The following is a 23,175-nucleotide window of genomic DNA, read 5'->3' as shown; positions in this document are numbered from 1 at the left end:
TAAAATTAAAGTTTTAGCTCCACTGAATAAAGCTAAACATTTCAACACCTGAAATAACTCATGAGAAAATTTCCTGCCCTGGATTTGTGTGTCATCAGTTTCATGATAATCTACTTGGACATTAATTGGTGAAAGGCAGCACATTGGTGGTTTTTTTAAACACACAGCAGTCTCCTGTACCAGTAGTTTCATTGAGGATGATTTATATCTCAGATCTTGTTTAGAACAGCCTCCAGGTGCAGCTCAAACACACGGGGGGAGTTTGATGGAGGCTGCGCTGGTTTCCTGGCGACGCTCCTCCTTGTTTGTTAGCCAGTATGTTCTCATCCTGAACTTCTGTGTTTCTGCCGGTCTTTTAGCCTCTGTGGAACCTCTGGAGGTCAGAGGAGAATGAGCAGACTGGTTGGAGATGAGAGAAAGGCAACAGGAGGTCCAACCTGGAATTAGTGGCTGTTCCTAACAAAGTGTCTGGTAAATGGAAAACTTTTGGGAGGCGCTTTGAGTGACGTTGTTCTTATAAAGTTACCAGTTCTGTCAGGTCAGGATCTGGACGCTTCCCAGGGGACATGCTCCATAAGTGTCCCTCAGGGCGTATTCAGGAACCTCCCTCTCCAGTTAGATTATTCTCAGCTGTCCTGGGAATGCCAAGGTGTTCCCTGGAACACCTGGAGGTGGTGGGTGGGAAGGGTGTGTGGTAGACTGAACAGTCTGCTGCCCTAAAGCCCAATGCTGGATAATAAACGGCGGGAATTTAAAACTTTGCCTGCAGAGAGACAAAAACTTGATCATAAAAATTATGGCAAGGGGTTTGAGAATGGAATTCCTAATCAGCCTGGTTGCTGTGGGCAACTGAGTTTGTGTTTCTGTTGAGGTGTGTGTGTGTGTTGGTTATTCTGTACTACACTTTAGTATTTCCACATTTAAGGATGATCTTATGTTCTCTGGAAAATCGACTGAGTAAAAAGCAAACTTTATTGTCCCTGTAAAGACTGCATGCTGCAGGAAGTAAACACTCATCATCAGGCCTGAATGCTCATCTTCTATTCTATTTGTGAAGCAGATCAGGAAGTCATGAGTCACTCCTTCCTTCGGTTATTCATCCACCAATTTATCCCTCTATTCTTCCATCCACTCCATCCATTCATTCATCTGTCAATCCATCTTTTATGATGAGCAGTCATTCAGCCGTCTGCTGCAGTGATTCATGTCCTGGAGACGCCAGGAAGTGTGTGCATGTATGCATGTGCGTGTGTGTGTGGAGGCCGTGGGGATGGATGAGGAATTTTGGGGGCGACAGTAGATGTGGGATTGGGATGAGTTGATTGATTGGGTTAGAGACTGCAGAGATGCACTGAGACTGGGAGAAGGAGAGAAATGGGGTTAATGGAAAGAGAGGGAGGAAATGAGGAAGAGGTGGATGTGGTGACAGCAGGTGGAGGGTTGAGAAGGGCAGGCTAGGAAAAGGTGCAGAAAGCGTTTAACGCTCCTGAATGCCCTCTGAAAAGTCATTGAGGCCTCCATCTGGACCTCAGAGGTGGGGTTGAAAGTGTCCCTACCTCTTAATATATATATATATATATATATATATATATATATATATATATATATATTATATTATATTAGGGATAGGCATTTTGCCGATTTTTGTAGTCGGCCTTTCAAAAACATTTAGTTGATTAGTCGTGATGTCATCGTGATGACATCAATGTTGGAATAAAAAAAAAAATGAAATGGAAATAGTAAAACGCTCATGAGAAATTATTTGTATATTGGGTGTTCCATAGACACTTTTTTTTTTATATTTCAGGTTCAGCAGGTAGATGAGGAAGCGTGTCAGGGAGACGGGGCTTGCTTTAAGAACGGCCTGCTATGCTACGTGAATTAAACACAGCACCCACAGGAGCGTTTAGCAACCTTATTTTGCTTGTATTCCATTTGGTCTTTTTGCTACAGAAGCAACAGACCAGACCAACATGGTTTAGTAACCATGTTGGTCTGGTCTCCACAATTGGTAATAAGTCAGATAGAAACAGCTTATAAACGTTTTGCCTCTTCACCGAGGTTGGGAGGAGGAGGAAAGGGGCTGCTGGGTGAAGCTGCAGCTACCTTCAGGTTTAGCTCCCTTTACTTTACCCATCAGCTAGCTTCAGGCTTAGCTCCCTACATTTTACCTAGCAGTGGTGAAACAGACACTGGACTCCGCTGGAACTGGCAGAGCTGTGTGGTGTTTATTGCTAAACACCACAAAAATCTTCGGTAGCAAAATCTTCACCACTAAACAGGAAGTTTCTCACAGTGACTTTCTCTGCTCTTACGTTCTCACCTCCTGTCCCTGATTCAAATGAAATGGATCTCCAACAGCTTCTTGTCATGTTCTGCACAAGTCTGTTAATGATCTATTCATTTGAATCAGGTGTGTTGCTGCAGGGAAACATCCAATACCTGCAGGACACCAATCCTCGAGGACCAGAGCTAGTGATCCCTGCTCTGTACATTTAGTAGATTCCTTTATTAAATGTATTGTTGCAGGTGAAATGACAAAGGTGTTGTTGTTGTTGTGTTTGCTAACAGAGTGCGTTCCTCTTTGAAGTGCAATAATCCATCCGTGGCATCCTCTCTCAGCTTCGTTGATATTCTGAGGTGCTCTCCGACTCGGCAGCATGTCCGATGCCTTCTTTGTTCACTCGGAGCTATCAGAAGGTCCAGGACTGTTACTGACTTACCTGGAGGAGTGGGGGGGAGGTGTAGGGAGTCATTAGGGTGTGGGGATCTATCTGACTGTCGCCTGCAGTCCCTGGAGACATAATGCAGATGGTGTGCATGTGTGTGTGGGTTGGATGTTGTGCTTGCTGGTTTACATGATACTAAATATCAGTGTTATCCCGAGTCCTGCAGGAAGTCTCTGGATGCTTTGAATCCCCACAGCTCCCCGCTGCTGCCGCTGCAGATTAACCAAACAGCAACACATCACTCCCTCGCTTGTTTTCACATTGCTTCCCCTCTTTCTGCAGAGGAAGGCTGCTTTCGCTCCGCTCGTCTCATTCTGGCGGTCCCTCCATCACTCAGGCTGAAGTCATTACCTTCTGATACAGCATTCCCGCCTCCAACAGGATACGTTTTAATAACATCAGTGTCGCTGCGAGGTGGAATGTCTTTCTGTCACCGCTCAGAGGAAAAGAATTCAACTCATATTTTACTTTTCTAGTGTTGCTGATGTTTATTATTGTGTAGCATCCCCTCTTCTTTTAACAGCTGTCTGTAAACGTCTGGGAAGTGAGGAGACCAGTTGATGGAGTTTTAGGAGATGAATGTTGTCCCATTCTGGTCTGATGCAGGACTTTATGCTTTCATGATGCTCCAAATGTTTTCTGCTGGTGAAAGGTCTGGACTGCAGGCAGGCCAGTTCAGCAGCCAGACTCTTCTCCTGAGAAGCCATGCTGTTGTGATGGATGCAGGATGTGGTTCAGCATTGTCTTGCTGAAATCTGCAAGGTCTTCCCTGAAAGAGACGTTGTCTGGATGGGAGCAGATGTTGCTCTAAAACCTCCATGTACTTTTCAGCATTGATGGAGCTTCACAGATGTGGAAGTTGCCCACGCCATAGACACTAATGCAACTCCATAAAATCAGAGATGCAGGGTGTTGAACTGTCTGCTGATAACAAGCTGGATGCTCCCTGTCCTCTGCAGGAATCAAAATCTTCGCCTGATATTTTTATCCATAATATTTTAACCAGTATTTTGACAGTTAAGAAACTCCTCAGTGGTTCTTATTTTGCTGTGAAACTCAGTATATTGAAGTTGTTCTTTATCAGATCTGTCTAGAACTTTGATGATCAAAGATTCTTGAGTGGATTTACCGTTTCTCCTTCTTTTTTTTTTAGCAAGTCAGAGACGTTGTCTCTCATCAGTCAGTCTGAGTCAGTCACAGGGACGACAGGAAAATACCAGCAGGTATGTAAAGCTATTAAAAAGTGGAGCCTAAAGGGGTAACTGCATCAGATCTGTAGAAAGTCTTTGAGATGTTAGCTGGCGACATTGCTAATCTGCCAAGGCTAATGTCTAACAGGTTAACCTTAAAGTTAACATTATATGAGACTCTATATCACTAACAATGAAAATGAATCAGCTTTTCTTTTTATCTGCTTAAAGCAGGAGCGGTTCGAGGTTATTTTTGATGGGGGAGCCATGCAGGGGTACAGACTGAAAAAAACTGTAGCATATGTAAATGAGTAAAAAGATTTTACCTTAACACAGCCTCAGTCAGTGGGAAGTCATACCCAACTCCATTTTCTGTGGTCGATTCCACTCAGAGAAATTTTTGTTACTAAAAGCAAAATTTTAAAATGACCTTGAGCTTAAAGTTTTTGTCAGGTTGCTTCAAACAATCTCTAGTTGATCTTTGTGTGTTTAAATAAAGTTTAAAAAAAAAGAAGAGATGTGCCACATTTTCTTCTTTCATTTGGGATCTGCCAAGAAAAATGGAGCTGTTTAATTGGGAATATTTGTTTCCTTTTAATTGAATTTTACATTAATTTAAAGATTGTTGCCCAGTTTTTGGAAATTGGGGTAAAAACATCTGAAACAACGTAACATCATAATGTGGCTCACCTGTTGTCTGCCTGCAAATAAACTGAGGAAGAGGCAGAAGGGGATTTTAATAGAGGTGTGTGTGTGTGTGCATGCGTGTGTGCAGCTGACTGGCTGGATATACTGACTGGTTGCTTTTCTGCCTGCTTGTGTATTTATAACTGGGTGCTGTAAGGCAGATAGGACAGAGTTAGAGATGAAAATTGATGACCTGCATCACCGGGAAGGATGGGAGGAGATGCCTATCTCTGCAAACACACACACCCACACACACGCACACCCACACACACACACACACACACATTTAGAAAAGCAGAAACACACCAAATGTGAAGGACATATTTTAACTTTCTCCCATATTGGTGACATTGGTCCTCCAGTTTGTTGCAATATCCAGGTCATTCCTGTGTGTGTGTGTGTGTGTGTGTGTGTGTGTGTGTGTGTGTGTGTGTGTGTGTGTGTGTTATCAGAACTGTACCTGCACAGCTGACCCAGATCGGGTCTGTTTATCTTGGCGGAGGTGTGTTTGCAGTGTGGAGCTAAATGGAGCTTGCAGAGCCGACAGGGAGGTGAATCAGACCCAGAGCTCCGGAGAACTCACGGAGCAGATCTCAGCTGCTGTTTCGAAGCTCGGAGGCCCGTTCGGGTTAAAACTGACGTCATATTTACGACAAATGAAGAGAAATAAAGCAGCCCTTTCAGTTTCTGTTGTCTCAGATTAATGTCAGCTTCAGAGCGGGAGAAAAACGGTCCTTCTGTGGCACCGAGTCAAAGCGTGGAATCTAAAAGAAGACGTTTGTAAACACCCACTCTGACACCTACTCCTGGAAAATGACTCATGATGTAAAAATACAGCCGTGCTTTACTCATCTCACAAAAATAAGTGCTTATGAGAGTGGAGTCTGTTTTGGAATTAAAGGTATGAGAGAAGGCCCATCAGGATGTCCAAATAAATGCAACTTTTCAATTGTTTTCTGTCCGAAAATCACTGTCAGACATCACAGCCATGATTAAAGCTGCAGGTCTGGGAGTCTGCAGAGCTGTCTGAGCAGTTACAGGTTGAATGGTGTGTGTGTGTTAGGGTGCGTGTGTGTGTGGCATGCAGAGTGTCTTGCATTACCCAGCTGTCATCTTCAGTCACAGCAGAAACTGTATCCAGCTGACTCACATGCATCCAAAACACACAAGACCAGCTGTCACCAGCTGTCCGTGCACGTCACGTCCTAGCTGGTGGTCCCGGTAGGGGCCACACACATGTAGACTCTCCTATAGTCAGAGCACCCTTAAATAATTACCTTTTCTCTTTAAAGTTTAGAGATGAATGTATAACAATGAGAAATGTTCATGCTTCTGTTTTGCATTTCTGGATGAGTATCGGGGGATTGGGGGGCTGGGGCTGGCCCACGCCGGGGGCTGGGTGGGGCCCTGAGCCCTTTGCTTTAGTCACCCTGGATGGCCGGTGCCTAGCGGGGTCGGTGGCTGCCGATCTTGGCCCACTGGGGCCTGTGCCCCGTGACCGCAGAATGACCATTCTGAGGTTCGATGAAAAGTATACGAAAGAGTTAAACTGTGGTCTGACACAAGCTGCTGGTTACAGTGTAATAACATCTCATCATGTTGCCATAGTCTTGTTTCAGGGAGTTGGTGGTCGTTACTGGACTTAACTGCAAAAGTGTTTGCTGCAACCGTAAACCAGTAAAACTGACCATTACTTATTTCTGTTTTATCTCTATGAAATTCTTTACATGAACAAAGTTTTGCAGTTTCGTTGACTGTTGTATTTATTTGATTTTATTTATTTTATTCATGGGCGGCATGGCTCAGTGGGTAGAGTGGTTGTCCTGTAGCCCACGGGTTGCCGGTTTGATTCCGGCCCGATCGAGTTCATGTTGAGGTGTCCCTGAGCAAGACACCGAAACCCCTCGTTGCTCCTGATGGGTCGTGGTTAGCGCCTTGCATAGCAGCTTCTGCCATCAGTGTGTGAATGTGTGTGTGAATGGTTGAATTGTGACTTACATGTTAAACGCTTTGGATAAAAGCGTTATAGAAGTACAGACCATTTATGCTGTTACTAATTAATCTGTCAGAAGAATCGACAAATCATTTTATGGAAGATATTCAGTTCCATAAAACCACTGACTCTGCACTCACAAGGATGCATCTGGATCTTTTTATTTTTCCATATTCCTGTCTAATCTCAGCAGATCTTATTTGTCAACAGTTTGGTTTTAGAACCACATTTCACCGGATATTTATAGCTTTAAGTTAGTGGCAAGCTGCAGAGGCAGAGCTGCTAGAAGACGTATTTAATGTTCAACTTTTCACGTTTTAGAGAAAGATCCTGTAAGTGATGTTGAGTTTCATTCATCCACATGCGAATCCTCCAGATGAGATGTTGATACACAGTCGGCAGAGATCCAGCTGGAACTGTGGGAGTCAAAACTCCATCAACAAACCAACTAACAGAATTCTGAGAAAACACCAGAACACCAGCTCTTAATCCAGCAGAGGAGGGAAAAACAAGTGTAGGTGGAAGTTTCCGGCCGCTCCTTGTTCACACCCGCTTTGTTCAAACAGTCAGGGTGTGATAGACAGCTGGAGGCAGATGTGAACCTGCCTCATAAAACAAGAGTTCAGGGAGTGCCAGCAGGGCCGGAAGTCGGCGGATGCCCCTCGCCCTGGACTTCTGGTCGGGGCGGTGGGCCATTTGGAGGCTCAGAAGGAAAAACGATCCATCTTGTAATTAATTCTGCACATCAGGTTGTTCCATCCATTCTGGGGTGTGCAGATGTCTGCTCATGCCGCAGGGCTGGAAGCACAGATGTATATGCATATGTATCCGAAATCTAAGCTTGTAAAGGGTCGACATCAAGTTAATGTCCCATTGATGAGTTTTAGTCAAATGCAAAACTGGTGGATCAAAAGAAACGTAGCACAAAAACATTTGAGGATGAGAAAAAATATATATTAATCACTGAAAGCTGTGAGCTGACTTGCTGTAGGTGGAGCAGCCGTTCCGGACCTCCCAGCTTTTCCAAAAACACAAAGGAGAGGATTTGTACTGTAGAGTTACACAAGCAGGCAACCTGCAGCGATTGGGACGCCATTTATCTCTACAAACAAGATCTTTATCTATCAAATAATCCTTCTGTGGAAAACAGGATCGGGCCTCTGCCCGAATATTAAAAATATCTTCCACCTTGTTGTTTCAACTGTGACACAAGAGACAGAGTCAAACTGAAAGGTGACCTTCGCCACGATGAAAGAGATGCACCAACGTCCTGCGGTCTGAAAATATTTTTGCTGTGGATTTAAGTTCTTCCTGTCAGAGTATTTACCATCCCTTTGTGTCCCCGCAGGGCCTCGGCAGGCCTTCTTAAAAGGAGGATTTCATTTGAGGCAAAGCTAAAATAAATAAATAAATAAAAATGATAATGAAACCAGCGAGGCGGGATCATGGGAATCGCAGTTCTTTTGCAAACGCAGTCAAACATACGTCCACTTTGATTAGTTTTTGGAGCACAGAAAGCATCAGCGCTTTCACAGGCTGTGTGTGTGTGTGTGTGTGAAGCTAACAGCTCATGAGGGGAAAACGCTGCAATGCTTTGCGCATCTCAGTAGGCTAATTATAACGATGCAACTGCTGCAGACACGAAACATGAAAGAATGAAGAATCAGAACAAACACAGAGAGACGAGCAGGAAATACAATTATTGTTAGAGAACATGGAGGAAGAGAAATTACATCTCTCCAATTAGCAGCTGAATTTCTGCCTTCACACACACACACACACACACACACACACACACACACATTCCTCTCTGAGTGTGTGTGTGTGTGAATAGAATAGAAATACTTTACTAATCCCTTCAGAGAACCCTGAGTGTGTGTGTGTGTGTGTGTGTGTAAACTATCAGTCCGTTTATTTTGGATGGTTTGTAAAAGATGAACTTATAATTTCCAGAAGAGGATGAAGATCATGATGAAGAGCTGTCACCAGTAATCATTTAATTTGCATTCAGAATCTTTATCTTTACAGAACTGCTTCGGATTTGTTCCATAAAGACACTACGGCTGCAAAGAACAGTTTCAAAACATGTCTGCCTTTTGCTCGTTATTGGTGGGTTGCAGTGTGACATAAGTTGAAAACTGGAACATAAATGTCTCATCGGAGGGTCTGTTGGACCGCACTGACTCGATTCACCGCATGCATGTGGTGGAAACGGGGTAGTTTAAAGCAGCTGGTTAACTTGGTTTGTATTAAAAAACACATTTATATCGGGTTAAAAATCTTTTCCTTCATCAACTCTCTGAACATTCTTCATAATTTATCGTTGGAGTGATCAGACTAAGCTGCTTCTCTGTTGGCATGACACACACTCTCCTCGCCGCCTTATGTTCACACATATGGCCTGTTCGCTGGCCGCGGTGGCAGCTAACGGGCTGGATGGTGGATTTGTATCGTGATTGATTGCATTCTGAATTTAGATTGTATTATTCTGTAGCTGAGCTTCTTGTTCCAACTGCAGCCAAGCTAATTACCAAGGTAATTACAAGCGGAAATGCAGATTAATTTGAATTCACTATAAAGCAGATTTTAGAGGTAGCGCTCATTGTCGGGTCACAGAGGTCGCAGCTCTGAAATTCATCCAGAAGCCGCCAAAAAATGAGCTCTGAACAAACCACAAAGATGCACATTCCTTTTCTCTGGCTGTCTCCCACACATGCTGCAGAAGAACAATGCAGACTTCTATCCTCACAGCTGAAGAATAATCTGTGTTTACATGCTGTAAAGCAGTCTGCATCAGACAGCCGGGTAAATACCTCAGATGTGCCTAATCTCTCTGCTAAATATCTCAATCTTATTGTAAAGGTAAACACACTGTAATCCAGAGTTTAGTTCAGCAGCAGCAGAGAAAATCCAGCCTGCAGTTTCAAACTTCACCATCTTTACCGAGAACGTGGAGAAGAGCAGATTTATGACCGCAGGGTTGGATAGTAATATCTGTGTCCTCTGTGGCGTCAATGGCTTCCTCAGGAAGGCAGCCATGTTTAGAAAAACTCCCTGTCTTCCGTCTCTGCCAATAATAGAGGCATCAGCTGGGACTTTCAGGGGGAGAGGGAGAGAGAGAGAGACGGGGGAGGGGGGGTGTCGACAGAACGGACATTAACTGTGCTCATGGTTGTCTCTGTGATTAGCTTCCTTGTGGGAACGCCGTCACTATAATCTGCATCTTCATTGCTTGCTGGGGGGAATTCCAGCAGCGGAATTTTCTGCAGGTTCAGGCAGGAATGTTCATACTTCAGTTGTCTGTCTGTGGAAGAAACGCAAGCAGGAATACTGCATCAGGAATGGAGCTATTAGAGATACAGAAAAAAAAAAATAAATAAAAAAAATATATATACACAGAACATTATTTCTTAGGTTCGGGTCAGGGTGGGGGAATGGGTTGGTTATAAACTGGCAATGGGTCAGTCTGGACAAAATGAATGAAAGTAAATGTGGCATCTGATCAGGAAAAGCTGACTCCTTTTGTTTGGCTTAAGGAGTCAAAGCCTTTTTATAATAAAAAATTTTGTACCCACCACCACCTTCTTACTTCAAAACTATGTCCGACTTCTCATCTTCTCTCATTTACCGCAGATGAAGTAAATGAATATTTGTGCAGGGATGCTGTCAACACTGATTTCTTTTTTAACCCAGAAGAGTGTTTTGGTGCTTCCACTTGTTGCAGCTCCTCTAGTATTCAACACATCAATGTTTTTCTCAGTAAACATTTTTAATGGGGGCATGAAACTTTTACAAGTTGTTGGAAGAACCGAAGTGATCCAGACATGCAAAGACATCATAAGAATCTCAGAAATGAAGTATTGTGCAATGAAAGTGAATGGCACAAGGATTTTTGTCAAAGATGTCAAGGATGCAGAAGACAAACAGAAGTCTGCTTCTGTGTTAGTGTTGAGTATAAGTGAAGCTAAACAGCCCATATCATGATGGTCCCACCTCCAAACATTACTATTAGTGTTTTTGGGGTGATGTTCAGTTCATTTGTCGTCCAAGTATGGTGCATATTATGGCATCCAAAGATCTTCTCCCATTATTTTACAGGCTGGTCCAGAGTGTTGTCCAGCAAACTTTAAAAGATCTTCAGTGTGCTTTTTCTTCTGTGGTGAGCGTTCATGCAGGTCATGGTGGCTGACTGCATTACTAGCTGTTTTTTTTAATTTTTTTATTAACAACTGGACCTGCTGATTCCAGGTCTTTATTAAGGCTCTCCATAGGTGGTCCTCAGCTCTTGGACAACTCTTCTTAAGTCTTTTCCTCTGTGGAGACTCTTGTGAGGAACAGCTGGTCATGGTCTGATTGTGGTGAAATAATGTCCTTTCTTCTTCTGCATTATGGTCCCAACAGAGCTAACTGGAACATGCAGACATTTAGAAATCCTTCTTAAACCAGAATTCACATTTTCTGGTTGTTTGTATTTGCTTTATATTTTTTTTTTACAGTTACGTCCCAGATAAAAACAGCTGGCACATTAGCTGGGGAATAAACTGGAACTTTATCTTTAGGCCCTGTTAACACACTTTGAGAAAGTTTTGTTGCGATAAAACCATAAAGATTTGACGTCACGACGTCATCTGGCACTTCCGCAATCAGGCCCTGCTTAAACTGTGGAAAGCACAACAACAACAATAGTTGACCTCTGTGTCATGTTTGCTCTGCTATATCTTTTTAATTATTTGGTCTGCAGAAGTAAAGTTTTTTTGCTGTCAGCAAAGATGTAGAGGTTACATGAGCCAAGTTACTAGTGGTTGATACTAACGCTTCTATTGTGTTGTGTTTTGCGGTCTTATGAAGATGCTGTACACACCTGGGTGTGTCATTGCAAAGTTTTCTTTCCACTGTTGTGCAAATGCGCTTTTTTTTTTCTTTTTTTCAAAAACACAAAGAAAAAATATTGCATGGAAACATTGTTGTGTAAGCGGGACTTTACTCCTCCGAGACGAGATCTACGTAATCTAACCTGGCTTCCTCTCCTGCTTCCAGGAAATGACCTGTTACAGATTCTGGGTTGAGTCCAGTTGAACATTTACATGCAAACACATTATCTGGTACAGTCTGACTTTCAGGGATCTGATTCAGTGCAATTTCAGTCACACAAACATGTTTACAGTCAATTTTAGCTGGAATAAGATAATATTTGGAATTCTTTCTATCCTGTTGAGGTTCTGAGTGTGATGCTGGTTTCTGAACCCCCAGTTAGTTTAACATACTGTTAGTCTTCAACCACCTAGACTCCTGAAGCTGTGTTACCCTGAGATAAACTACCAGAAGGGTTTCATTTGCACAGTTCTACTGCAGAAAAGTTATATAGTTGTTTCCAACAATAAGAACTCTGGGAAGTAAAACTATCCCCAGAAACTTAATTTAGACTTGGATGCTGAAACACAAGTAGGTCATTGGACAAATATGTCTTCAGATGGCTTCTTCAAGATTTCTGTTCACCAAATTCTTCATTGATAAGCTAAATTATGGATTAGTGAGAGAATAGAACACACACATTATTCTGTGACTGGTGTGAGTCGTCTGGTTGCTGCGTGAACTGTAAAATGAACCAAGGCTATACTCGATGAGGCAGCGGCCACCCTGTCATTAACACCAAATAGAAAACACAGCTTTCTATCTTTAGACTCACAGTAGTTTTTACATTGGACTGATGGACTGATGCCCCTTTTCTTTTACTGCTCTTCCCACTTCACATACCAAGAGACGCAATGACGGGCGGTTTATTTATAAAAGAAACCTGAAAGAGGAGCTGCTGTCATGGACTGCTGGACTAAAGTTATGTTTTTCTTGTGTTAGACTAGCTTAAAGTAAAAGAAGAATTCAAAAACCCAAATAAAGAAAATCAAAGCATATTTGGGTTGACATGTTTTTTTGCTCTGATATTTGGTTTATCATTAGAAATAAACTCACCAGTTAAATTATCAGTTCCACCTTCGTAGGCCTGAGTTGCACCTCTTTTTTCCTTCAGAACTGCCTTAATTCTTGGTTTCATAGACTCAACAAAATTCCTCGGATATTTTGCACCTTATTGACATCATAACGTCACACAGTTGCTACAATTTTGTCAGCTGCACATCCATGATGAGAATCTCCCGTTCCACCACATCCCAAAGCTGCTCTAATGAGATCTGGTGACTGTGGAGGCTGTTGGAGTCCAGTGAACTCATTGGCGGCAGAGGCTCAAGCGTAGAGTCGGTCAAATAACCACAGCGTTGGTGAAAGATTTGAATACTGTTTCATCGCCCTGTGGTTGTGTCCTTGGGCAAGTCCTCCGGTGTCTCTGGCCTTGAATGTGGATAAATGTTTGGTGATGGTTGGAGAGGCTGCCCCAGGGCAGCTGTCGCTATGCATGTAGCTTACCTTCACCAAGGTTGAATGTGACGTGAATGAATAATGGATTTTCTGCAAAGAGCTTTTGGCGCCTTGAAAACCCACATAAATCCAATCTATTATTATTATTTTTGTCATGTTCAAGAAACCAAATGGAGATGATTTGAGCTTTGTCTTGGTGCATTATCCTGCTGGAAGTAACCATCAGAAGATGGATATTTCAGACCATTCTCTATAAACCCTAGAGATGGTTGTGTGTGAAAATCCCAGTAGATCAGCAGTTTCTGAAACACTCAGACCAACAACCATGTTACGTTCAGAGTCTCTTAAATCTCCTTTCTTCCTCATTCTGATGCTCACTTTGAACATCAGCAAGTCGTCTTCACCATGTCTACATGACTAAATGCATTGAGTTGCTGCCATGTGATTGGCTGATTACATATTTGTGTTTACAAGCAGATGAACAGGTGGAGCTGATAAAGTGGATGGTGAGTGTACAGTCAGAAATGGTTTTGATGGAACAGCTCAGTCAATGTCTCTCTCTTTTTTTTTATCATTGTATCAGAGGACTGTGCAGAAACATTTCCTAAAATTACACAAAGCCACTTTTTTCACTGTTTTATTAGCATTTTACCAGATCGTAGTTCAGAATAACTTTTAGTGCCACATCAAGAGTAAGTGAGCAACCGCTTCACCATCATCCAAAGTAAACTTTGTATCAACGTTTTTTCTGACAGCTTAATGAATGAGTCAGCATAACCTGGACCTGCATTCATTAGCATTTGCTGACAAATTAAAAGGTAATCAATTTTAATTTATTTGTTTTTGTTGAAGCTGATGCAGCTGGCCTTTACAGCAGCGTTTTCTGAAACTTCGGCCTCTTGCAGCAACAGTCTGACTTTTTAATCCACAGCTGTGGAACACCTCCTCACAGCTGCAGCTGCAGACAGACAACTGCTGCTAAATTCTTCTTCCCAGGAAGGAAAAACCCAACTTGTGTCCTGATACATCAAGTATCAGCTTCTAATGGGTTAAAGGAATTATGTGCCCTTTCCTGATAAATCTGAGTTTAACACTTTGTTCGGAGACGTTAACGCTACATGTTCAGGAGCTGCAGTATGTGAGTAACCAGCAGGGGAAGAGTAGGGACTAGTTTGACCAGCTGTAAGGCCACAGGGTTGACAGCAGTAAAAATGATGGGAAGTTTCAAAGACCAGACACAGCGGGCCAGGTTTAAGGGTACCATCTATAATACCCCTGCTGTCATTTTCTCTGCATTGATCTCAAAATAAATCAGCACTTACCACCTCTACTGATTTCTTTTTTTTTTTACAACCTACAAATTTAGCATCTCTACTCAGTCCTACTCTAATGCGCCCCCTAGTACAATCCTCTGGTGACAAGTGTGGTGCACTTAAACACTACAAAGTGTAGTGGATAAAACACTCCTGAACATAAAATTGTGGAGACTTTTTTTGGAATTGGGATTGGAGAAGAACGGGTGTCCGGAGGTAACGGCAGGCTTCTCAGCTTGTCTTTGTTTTTTTTGTTTTTTGTTTTTTTGTCTGTTTTTAACTTTTATTTGACAGCTCGGTGGCCTCTTTTCATAGCCCCACTCCCCCACCATCACAAACTGAACAGGCAGGCTGTGTTTTTGATGGCTGAGAAGAAAAATGAAACGACCTTGAAGGTTTCAGGGATCTAAAGCCTCCAAACGGAGGAAGCTGCACAGGATAGGAAAAAAAAAATTAAAACTTCAAGAAAGCCAGAAAAGCATTGAAAGAACGAGTAGAAGCATTAACGGAGATTGAACAACAGAAAGAAAGCAATAAGAGGAAAGACGGAGGAAACGGGAGGGAATTTGCTTCCGGCTGTTCAGCTGAAGGTGCCCAACATGAAGGAGAATGAAGTTCATCCATCTTGGTCTGCTTTCAAACTTTAACTCACCAGATTGTAAAAACTGGTCGAATGCAGCCAGTTAAGTTAGAACTGGATTTTCATTGAGAGGAAAAGGTGAAAATTCCTTGCAAAAAAGCTTCCTCAGCAGGGAAACGTCACTGTGAAGCTCAGTTGGGGAGTGGGCGGCAACAACAAAGAGGCTTTTTTAACGTTACCGGGGAGAGTCCTGCCGAGATTTCACTTTCTCTGACGGGGCATAGTGGAGTCACAGTGGGGGTCTCCCTCTTCCCCTTTCCTTTTTTCTCCCTCTTCTTCTGCTTTCTTTCATTCTCTAACTGAAGCCCTCAGGGAAAGTCATTTGTGTGTCCACAGACACACACACAGGAGGGGATCTTCTCCATGAAAGAACCGTACGAATAACAAACCCGAGTTCAGGCCTCCAAGCTGACACCCAACACACACACACTCAGTTTCACCTTCCCCCCAAACAATAGGGCAGGCTTTCATTCATCAGCCGTCCCCAGAAAGCTGCGTCCGGCCAGTCCCTCCGTGAGTCCCCTTCACCTCCCACCCGCCATTTTTCCCTCCTCAGATTCAACTCATTGATGAAGGAGGCTGAAACCCAGAGCCAGAACTGTTGTTAGAACTAATCAGATTACTAATGTGACCCCCCCATAGTGAGGTTTTTGGAACGTCCCCCCCTCTTACCTTCGTCTCTGTTTGTCTCCACAGATCTCAGCGGGACTCCTGAACCACAAACACAGAGAGGAAGAGGAGGAAGAAAAGAAAAAGAGGACAAAAGAGAGAGATAAAGGCGCCGGGCGAGTAGAGGGGAGGGAGGTTTGAAAGGACGGATTTGCTTTATCTGTTGGGGGTGCATGCCCCCCCGAGACCTTCCCCTCCCGCTTGGACATCCTCTTTTTTCTGTGATTTCTGCATCAGTGACGGGCTGACAAAGGGTAGAGAATGTGCAATAAACTGAGCGTGGGACGGCTCAGGGCAAGGGGGGACTTCGTCACACCACCCAGGACTAGAGTCTTGCTACTGGGCTTGGTTCTGGCCGCAGTGGGCTGGCTCCCTCCGCCCACCTGCGCAGAGTTGGAGATGGACATGCTGGGCGGCATGGTGCTGATAGAAGCTGGTGGAGAAGGCGAGATGTTGGGCGGAGGAGGCGAGCTGGAGGCCTCCATGAGCTCCTCGCTGCTGCGCGACTTCCAGGAAGCGACAGAGGGACTCCAGGTGATGGAAGCTGCAGAATCCGCGGCGACTCGACAGAACCCAGCCACGCCCACGGCCTTCCCCGACTCCTCCGCCGTGGTGGGAAGAATCTTTCAATTTAAGGTGCCAAACAAGATGGAGGATGTTTACCTAGGTGACATCATCAAGGTGAGTCAAGTTTGTTTGATTTACTCTAACAGATAATGGAATATTTAAAAGGAAATAAGACTGCAAAACACACAGGAATCACAATATAACACTAACTAAATGAATGAATAAAAGGTTCGTTAAATAGATAAATAGATAAAATTGATGAAAAAAAAATATATTAATAATAAGTGAATGTATTAAAATTAGATTGAATTTCATTCAATATCACTTAAATGAAATTAAACAAAAATTTAATTGTGTTCAATTTAATTGAATGGAAGCAATGGTATTAAACTGAAGTAAACAAACATTTAAATTAAACAAAAATTAAGTTAAATTATATTTTAATTTAATTAAAGAATGTTAAAAAAATAAATAAATGTTAGCAGTTTTTCTATAAAGTTTATCAAGAAATAACTTGGTTTTTTATTATTTTTTATTCTTTCATTAATTTTACATGTTGCTTACAAACGTCTGAAGCGATCTAAATGAATAAATTAAATAAATAAATAAATCCAAGTTTGAAATGAGATCAGATAACTGGGAGAAGTAAGGATGTATAAACTGGTAAAACAGAGTTATGGGTGTCAAATTTGAAGCTCTGATCAGGACGGTTTTCCTTCCACTCATCGGCGGCTCACTTCTCATTTCCTTTACTCTGATGGATGTTTGAATTGGACGTCTTGAGAGAAGTGATTCCAGTATTAAATCGGGATTTTATTGTTTTTCTTGATGGAGCCAAATGCCACACAGGATTCCTTCAGGAACTGTGGGGAAAATGATCTGATCTGTGTTTTGTTTTTTTCTTTCCTGCTCAGATAAATGATGTTACTTTGGTAACTTCATCTTTATCTTTTCTTTCAAGTTAGTAATTCTGAAAGTTGACTTTATTTGCTCCAGTTAGTGTGAGGAAACAAAACTTCATCAGCTTCACACGTTCAACTGCTTGTTAACACAAATATGTAATCAGCCAATCACATGGCAGCAACTCAGTGCATTTAGTCATGTAGACATGATGAAGACGACTTGCTGATGTTCAAACCTGCTTTCTACAACATGACAATGAGTCACTGGACTCCAACGGCCTCCACAGTCACCAGATCTCAGTCAGTAGAGCAGCTTTGGGATGTGGTGGAACGGGAGATTCTCATCATGGATGCAGCAAACAAATTTGCAGCAATTGTGTGATGCTGTCATGTCAATATGGAGCAAAATCTCTGAGGAAGGTTTCCAACACCTTGTTGAGTCTATGACACCAAGAATTAAGATGGTTCTGAAGGAAAAATAGAGTCCAGCCCGGTACTAGCAAGTTGGACTTAATAAAGTGGACAGTAAGGGTGAATAGCATTAAATACTTGTATTAAAACCAGCAGTTGCTGAGCATCCTCCAGGATTCTCGGCACAATTTCACTGGGATGTTTGAGCTACTTGTCCTTCAGCTTCATGACTTTCAGACATCTCCCCGATGACTTGAAGTGATAGAGACGAATCTAGTCAAACTAAAAAGGGTCTTAAAGGTTGCTGGGTGCAGGTTTGTTAGGGTGAATCTCCTTCAGCCTCAACAAACCTGCTGACTTCAGATGAACCGCAGGAACAATCTGAGAGAAACCGTTTCCCTGACAAATGTGTCTTGAAAAATGGAAGCAGACGAAGATGCTCCGAAGTCACCCCGAGGCAACACATATCTGTAGGCTTTCGGAGGAAAATGTCTGTCTTTAATTGCACCACATTTTCCACAATAGCCAATTTTCTCTAATATACCCTGTATCCGAGCTCAGCCTTCCCTCTGTCCCTCCTCCCCTCATTCACTTCTCCTCCTTTCTGTTACTTTCCTATCTTCCTTACCTGCAGCTAAAGCACATTTCAGTCATCCGTCTCCATCTCATTCCCTCTATCCTCCCTTAATTGTTCAGACATACTTTGTCTTCTTCCTCTTTTACCTCTTTTCACCCTTCATTCTATCCATCTCCACCATCCCACTGCCCCCCCCATCTTTCTTCTCCTTCTCTTCTTAATTATTCACTCTTTAACACCCCCTCCTCCTCTCTCATTTTATCTACCCATCGCATTCCAGGCTTTCATATCCTGCCCCCTCCCCCCAACTCGCCTCCATCCCTTCATTCCTTTTAAGTTCTGTCTTTCCCTCCCTCCATCTCTCCCGTTTTCCACCCCCTGTCAAATCACATCAGATCGTATCAATCAGGTTCCCCAGCGACCAGTAGCGTGAAAATTTACTTGTACGTTTAACCGCTCTAATAAAACTCTGCACATTTCCATCCAATCCCACGCTTAGCCAGGAGAAGACGTTATCCCTGCTCACGAGGCCTTCGGGCTCCAGCATGGAAGCGTCAAGTGTCAGGATTTGGAAAGTGAGGATGCAGAGGTGTGGAAGTTTTTGTCCCGTTTCAAAGCTGAGGGGAATTTTTTCCCTAACAGAGGACTGAACAGGCTTTTAGCTGGGTGTAACATCACACAACAGGCGCCATGTGTGTTCTGTCTGGGGTTTTTATGGGATGTGATGCATATTTCATGTGACAGAGGATACAAAACCTGCTGGGCCAGTTGCCTGCTTTATCTAAGCTTGTGAAGATTTACATAAAACACATTGAAAAAGTGTCTTTTTCTGCTTCCTTTACCCTCATTTCCTCATCACTTTCCCTTGTGAGCCTTATTTGTCTCATGCTCTCCCTTTACTTTTTAATGCTGGCACTCATCTTTGTCTGTCTTCTCATCCTCTTTTCCAACTCTTCCTCTTTTTTTTCCATGACATAGGCGAAAACTCTTCTTCCAAACCTGATGATATCTGTCACGCTGTAAGCCGGAGGCTCCTATTGGAGTCTACAGGAGCCGTCAGTGTGGGCTGGTGATGTGCTGTTCACGAACAAGACGGTTCTAAGAGCTGATTCTTTGTAGTGAGCGAGAAAAGCCAACGGCCATCAGAGAGAGCCAATCATTTATATAGGACTTTCTTTTGATGGGCACACCACGCGGCCCATCACATGTGAGGACAGACTATGATCATACCATTATGTAGGAAGGAAGGGAGGAAGACAGGCAAGACAGCTGTGTAACAAAAAATACAGATTTAAATACAGGTGCATTGTGGAGAACTTTGTGAATCCAAAGTGCCAAAATGTTTAGTTTTTTTAAAATAGCACTATCTAACTTTCCAACCTTAAGCCTCATACTAAAATTTATTAGGTACATACCTGGAGCTATTTTGTCCAGCAGCGTCCCAAGACTGAAACCACAATCTTTTTTCTACAGCCCAGAGCTTCACCATGCAGCAGCATTTCACTTTATGGCACTGCTTTACATGCTAGCAACTGAATATCAACACAGTACCGTTTTTAACATGTACTATGGGTGATTCATCCAAGAGCCATAAGGGGACATTATCAAAGGATGCAAGTAAAAGAGAGAAAATGACAGAGCAAGATATAAGAAAAGAGTCAACATCGAACTGACTTGAACTGACTGGAGAGAGCTCAGAAAAGAGACAAGATGCAAAACGTTGCATGACTAAATCATAAACCATTCATAATTGCTTAAATAAGCTAAAATAGAAGTTTAGAGTGACACTAAATGAAGAGCAATTTAAGTCGGAAGATCCAGCTCTTCTAAAGTAGCCGACTCTTTGAAAAGAACCAGACCTCCCATCACTTTTTTACTTTCATTTCCTATAAACACTATTCCATCACATACTATCCACCCATTGGCTATGTGGGGTCATTTACGAATGACCGCCTGAACAAAGTGCTCTTGAGTTAGGATTGAAATTTAAAGAAAGTGATGTGTAGTAGAAGAAAAAAATAAATGTGATGGTGGAAATAATAAGGATGGTTAGTAACTGGCTAGTAAATTACTTTGTTCCTTGCTGGAAAATAGAACCTTGAGAAATATCAAAAAAGCAATATAAAGAAACATGTTATTTAATGTATTCAGATGAAACTATAATCTGGGTTAAAAGTTTATTTAGAGCCCTGTCCATCACACTGTGTGGGTAAATGAGCCCAAAAAATGGATGGAGTGATGAAAGATGAAGGTGTGAACTGAATGAGCCGGGTCAGCATTTGGTAAATTCTCCGCTTTACATAAAAAGTTACAGATGAGATTTAGAGACTGTTTACTTCTTCTGCTTCTCTGTCCTCCATTACAAATTTCAACAATTTAGCCTGCAACTGCTTCCCTTCACATGCACCCCACCCCCCCTTCATCCTCCTCCTCTTTTAGGTATTTCGAAGGTCGGCGCTCAAGGTTTCGGAGCGAAAGGCCAAATCAATTTCTGCGCTTGCTGCTGCTCTCATACTAACAGCCTGTTCTTATGAAAATCTGCCAGAGTCTGAGCTGAGCGTGACAGCCCGCCTGCTCATTCACCTTTTGCTGAGCACTGTGGCCCCCGACAGTGAATGCACCACTATTTATCCATTCATTCCACGTAGAGCTTCGGATTCTCAGCCGGGTGGGCAGAACGTCAGCTTCGCAAGAGGCGGGGGGTTAAAAGATGGGGATGTATGAAATCTGAACACATTTACTGCTGTCCACTTAAACCTGCCTTCACATGTGTTTAAGGTGCTAATGTTTAGGTTAGAAGAAAGGTTTTTATTTTGTCATCGATCTATCGATCGATCGATTAATAGATAGATTGATATACACACACACACACATACACATATATATCTATCTATATAGATATATATGTGTGTATGTATATATATATATATATATATATATATATATACTTTCCTCCTGTTTTTGACAGAAATTAAAGATTAGCTGCTAAGTGTGGCAGATCATCAGTGTCAGCTTCATCAGCATTGTTGAGGGATTCATGGTGAAGCAGCTGTGTGATGCATCAAAGTGCTGCTGCTGTTCTGTCAGTAAACAGAGCTGAGATGCTGAGCAGGTGTGTGAATGGTCACGTGATGCATGTTTACTTAAGGGGTTCAGGGAAATCATTTTGTATTCAGTTTGATCGAGACACGCTTTCTGACTTTCTTCTCTGAGATCTGTTGCAGGTTCTGACCTGGTCTGAACAGATTTCTGAATGTTCAGAAATTTGTCTTTCATTCGCTCTGAAGCTGAACTTTTTGCTGAAGATATGGAAAGAAACTGTTTTTGTTTTTTTTTTTGTGTGTGTGTGTTCAGGTGCTGCAGGCACCGGTTGTATCGTCTGTTGTTATTAATGAGGGCAGTGAGAAGATCGTGGTTTCTGTCCAACAAATGAGTGCTCTCCATAGCCTCATTACCACAATTAGTAGTGTAATTAGCTGATTGGATGATGGGTTTGCTGGCAGGCAGGGTTATGGCGTTCTTTTCTTTCTTTCTTTTACTCTTTTATTCCAGGAAATAACTGATGCCAGATGAAAACTCTCTCTGTGCTCTTAAGCCTGAGAGTGCATTTTGCTCATCCCTCTGTGTATCCATGTTTTGATTGTGAGTTTGCATGAAGATTAAAGAGAGATGTTCACCGCTAACTCATTTCTAATCACTCCATCCACCTGCTGCCGTACCGCCACTCTTTCAATGTCTTTCTCTTCCGTGTCAAGGGAAAACTGTGGATAATGAACAGTTTACTTGGTGAAACGCTCCTCTATGATCTATAGATGTGAAATGTTCAGCCAGTAACTCTGTGGAAAAACCAGCCATCAGTTTAAAACCTTACATTGATAAAGTTCACACTCATCCAGGTTTATATGACAGGCATGTCTCTAGTCTTAGCAAATACGTCACAAGTGACTCAAGAAAGATTAAAATTAATTTTAAAAATGACACTTGTGAGGTAAAGATCATAAAAAGAAGAGCTGTGGGCCAAGAACTGAGCCCTGTGGAACACCAACCTTTCCTTCAGAGAATTCAGAAATTGTGTTATTGTGACTTTCACACAGAGTTGTGATTGATGAATGTATTAATATAATATTTAGGGACATAGTGAGGTGAGTCAGTGGAAGCGCTCAGGTCTGTGAAACTGGTTCTTCTAAGGTTGAATCAGCTCTAAACAGGCACTATAACCAGTCTAGCGGCAGGACACTAATTCAGGGGGTGATGGTGGCTGGACCATAAGAAGCATCTGTGGTGCTGCTGTATGATAAATGAGAATATTGTGGATGTTATATTTCTTTTTTGGGAGGTGTGGGAAATGTGCTCTGCTTAGAAAGATGTTGTTTGTGTGTCAGTGACACATTGTCTGGTACACCTCTTGATGTATGGAGACTAAATTTTCTGATGTCTGATGATGATATAATGTGTCATTTCACTGTTATGTAGATGACATCCAGATCTATCTTTCTTTTAAATCTGCAGATCATTGCATTGAAAATCTTCTAAATTGTTTGTGGGATGTGAAATTTGGATGGAGATGAATTTCCTGTGCATAAACAGAAATAAAACAGAGGTCATCGTTTTTGGTAAATCTGACCTGCTGACAGGATGCAACAATGTTATTGGCTCCCTGGACTCATTTACTCGTCCTTTTATTAAAAATCTTGGAGTTTTATTTGATTTTAACCTCAAATTTGACACGCAGGTCAGTGTAGTAGTCCAGTCTAGCTTTTATCATTTTAGGCTTATCAGTAAAATCAAGCCTTACTTTTCTTTGTTTTAAGTAGCTGTGGTTTTTAAGACTTTCTGTTTTGTATCACTTTTCATTTGCTTCTACATCTCTCAACTTTTCACAAGCTTTATACAAAACTCTTCATCTCAGCTCAGAGCTGTGACTTTCATCGTCTACCTCTCTGCTGCTCTGCATTTTAAAATCATGTGTTTTACGCTCCCCGTAAGCCACTGTAGGTCAGAAGCTGTTAGCTGGCAGGATAGCAGTGGAAAACTGGTATTAAGAGAGGAGGAGGAGGGAGGAGGCTGCCCAAAGATAAAAACACACACACACCAGAACATATGAGTCACCCGAGCTGTAAGCTAGAAT

General features: G+C 42.4%; 1 protein-coding gene across 4 annotated transcripts in view; it reads left to right on the top strand.

Moving 5' to 3' along the window:
• The window catches only part of dag1 (dystroglycan 1), a 51,368-nt gene that overhangs the window by 7,715 nt on the left and 20,478 nt on the right, over positions 1–23,175 (top strand). The window contains exons 2-3 of one of the 4 annotated variants that reach the window (XR_006009826.1): positions 3,883–3,952; positions 5,109–5,294. Coding sequence is in view for 3 of the 4 variants with exons in the window: in XM_041981357.1 (XP_041837291.1) it covers positions 15,852–16,271 (420 nt within the window). In the remaining variant the exon portion in view is untranslated. Of the gene's footprint in view, positions 1–3,882; positions 3,953–5,108; positions 5,295–15,617; positions 16,272–23,175 lie in introns of those variants that run through there. The other 3 variants (XM_041981357.1, XM_041981355.1, XM_041981356.1) reach the window with 3 other exon arrangements.

Source organism: Melanotaenia boesemani, chromosome 3 (genome assembly GCF_017639745.1).
Source record: "Melanotaenia boesemani isolate fMelBoe1 chromosome 3, fMelBoe1.pri, whole genome shotgun sequence".
NCBI lineage: Eukaryota > Metazoa > Chordata > Actinopteri > Atheriniformes > Melanotaeniidae > Melanotaenia > Melanotaenia boesemani.
Note: the sequence above shows the minus strand (reverse complement) of the source record. Positions and strands in the feature narration are given on the sequence as shown.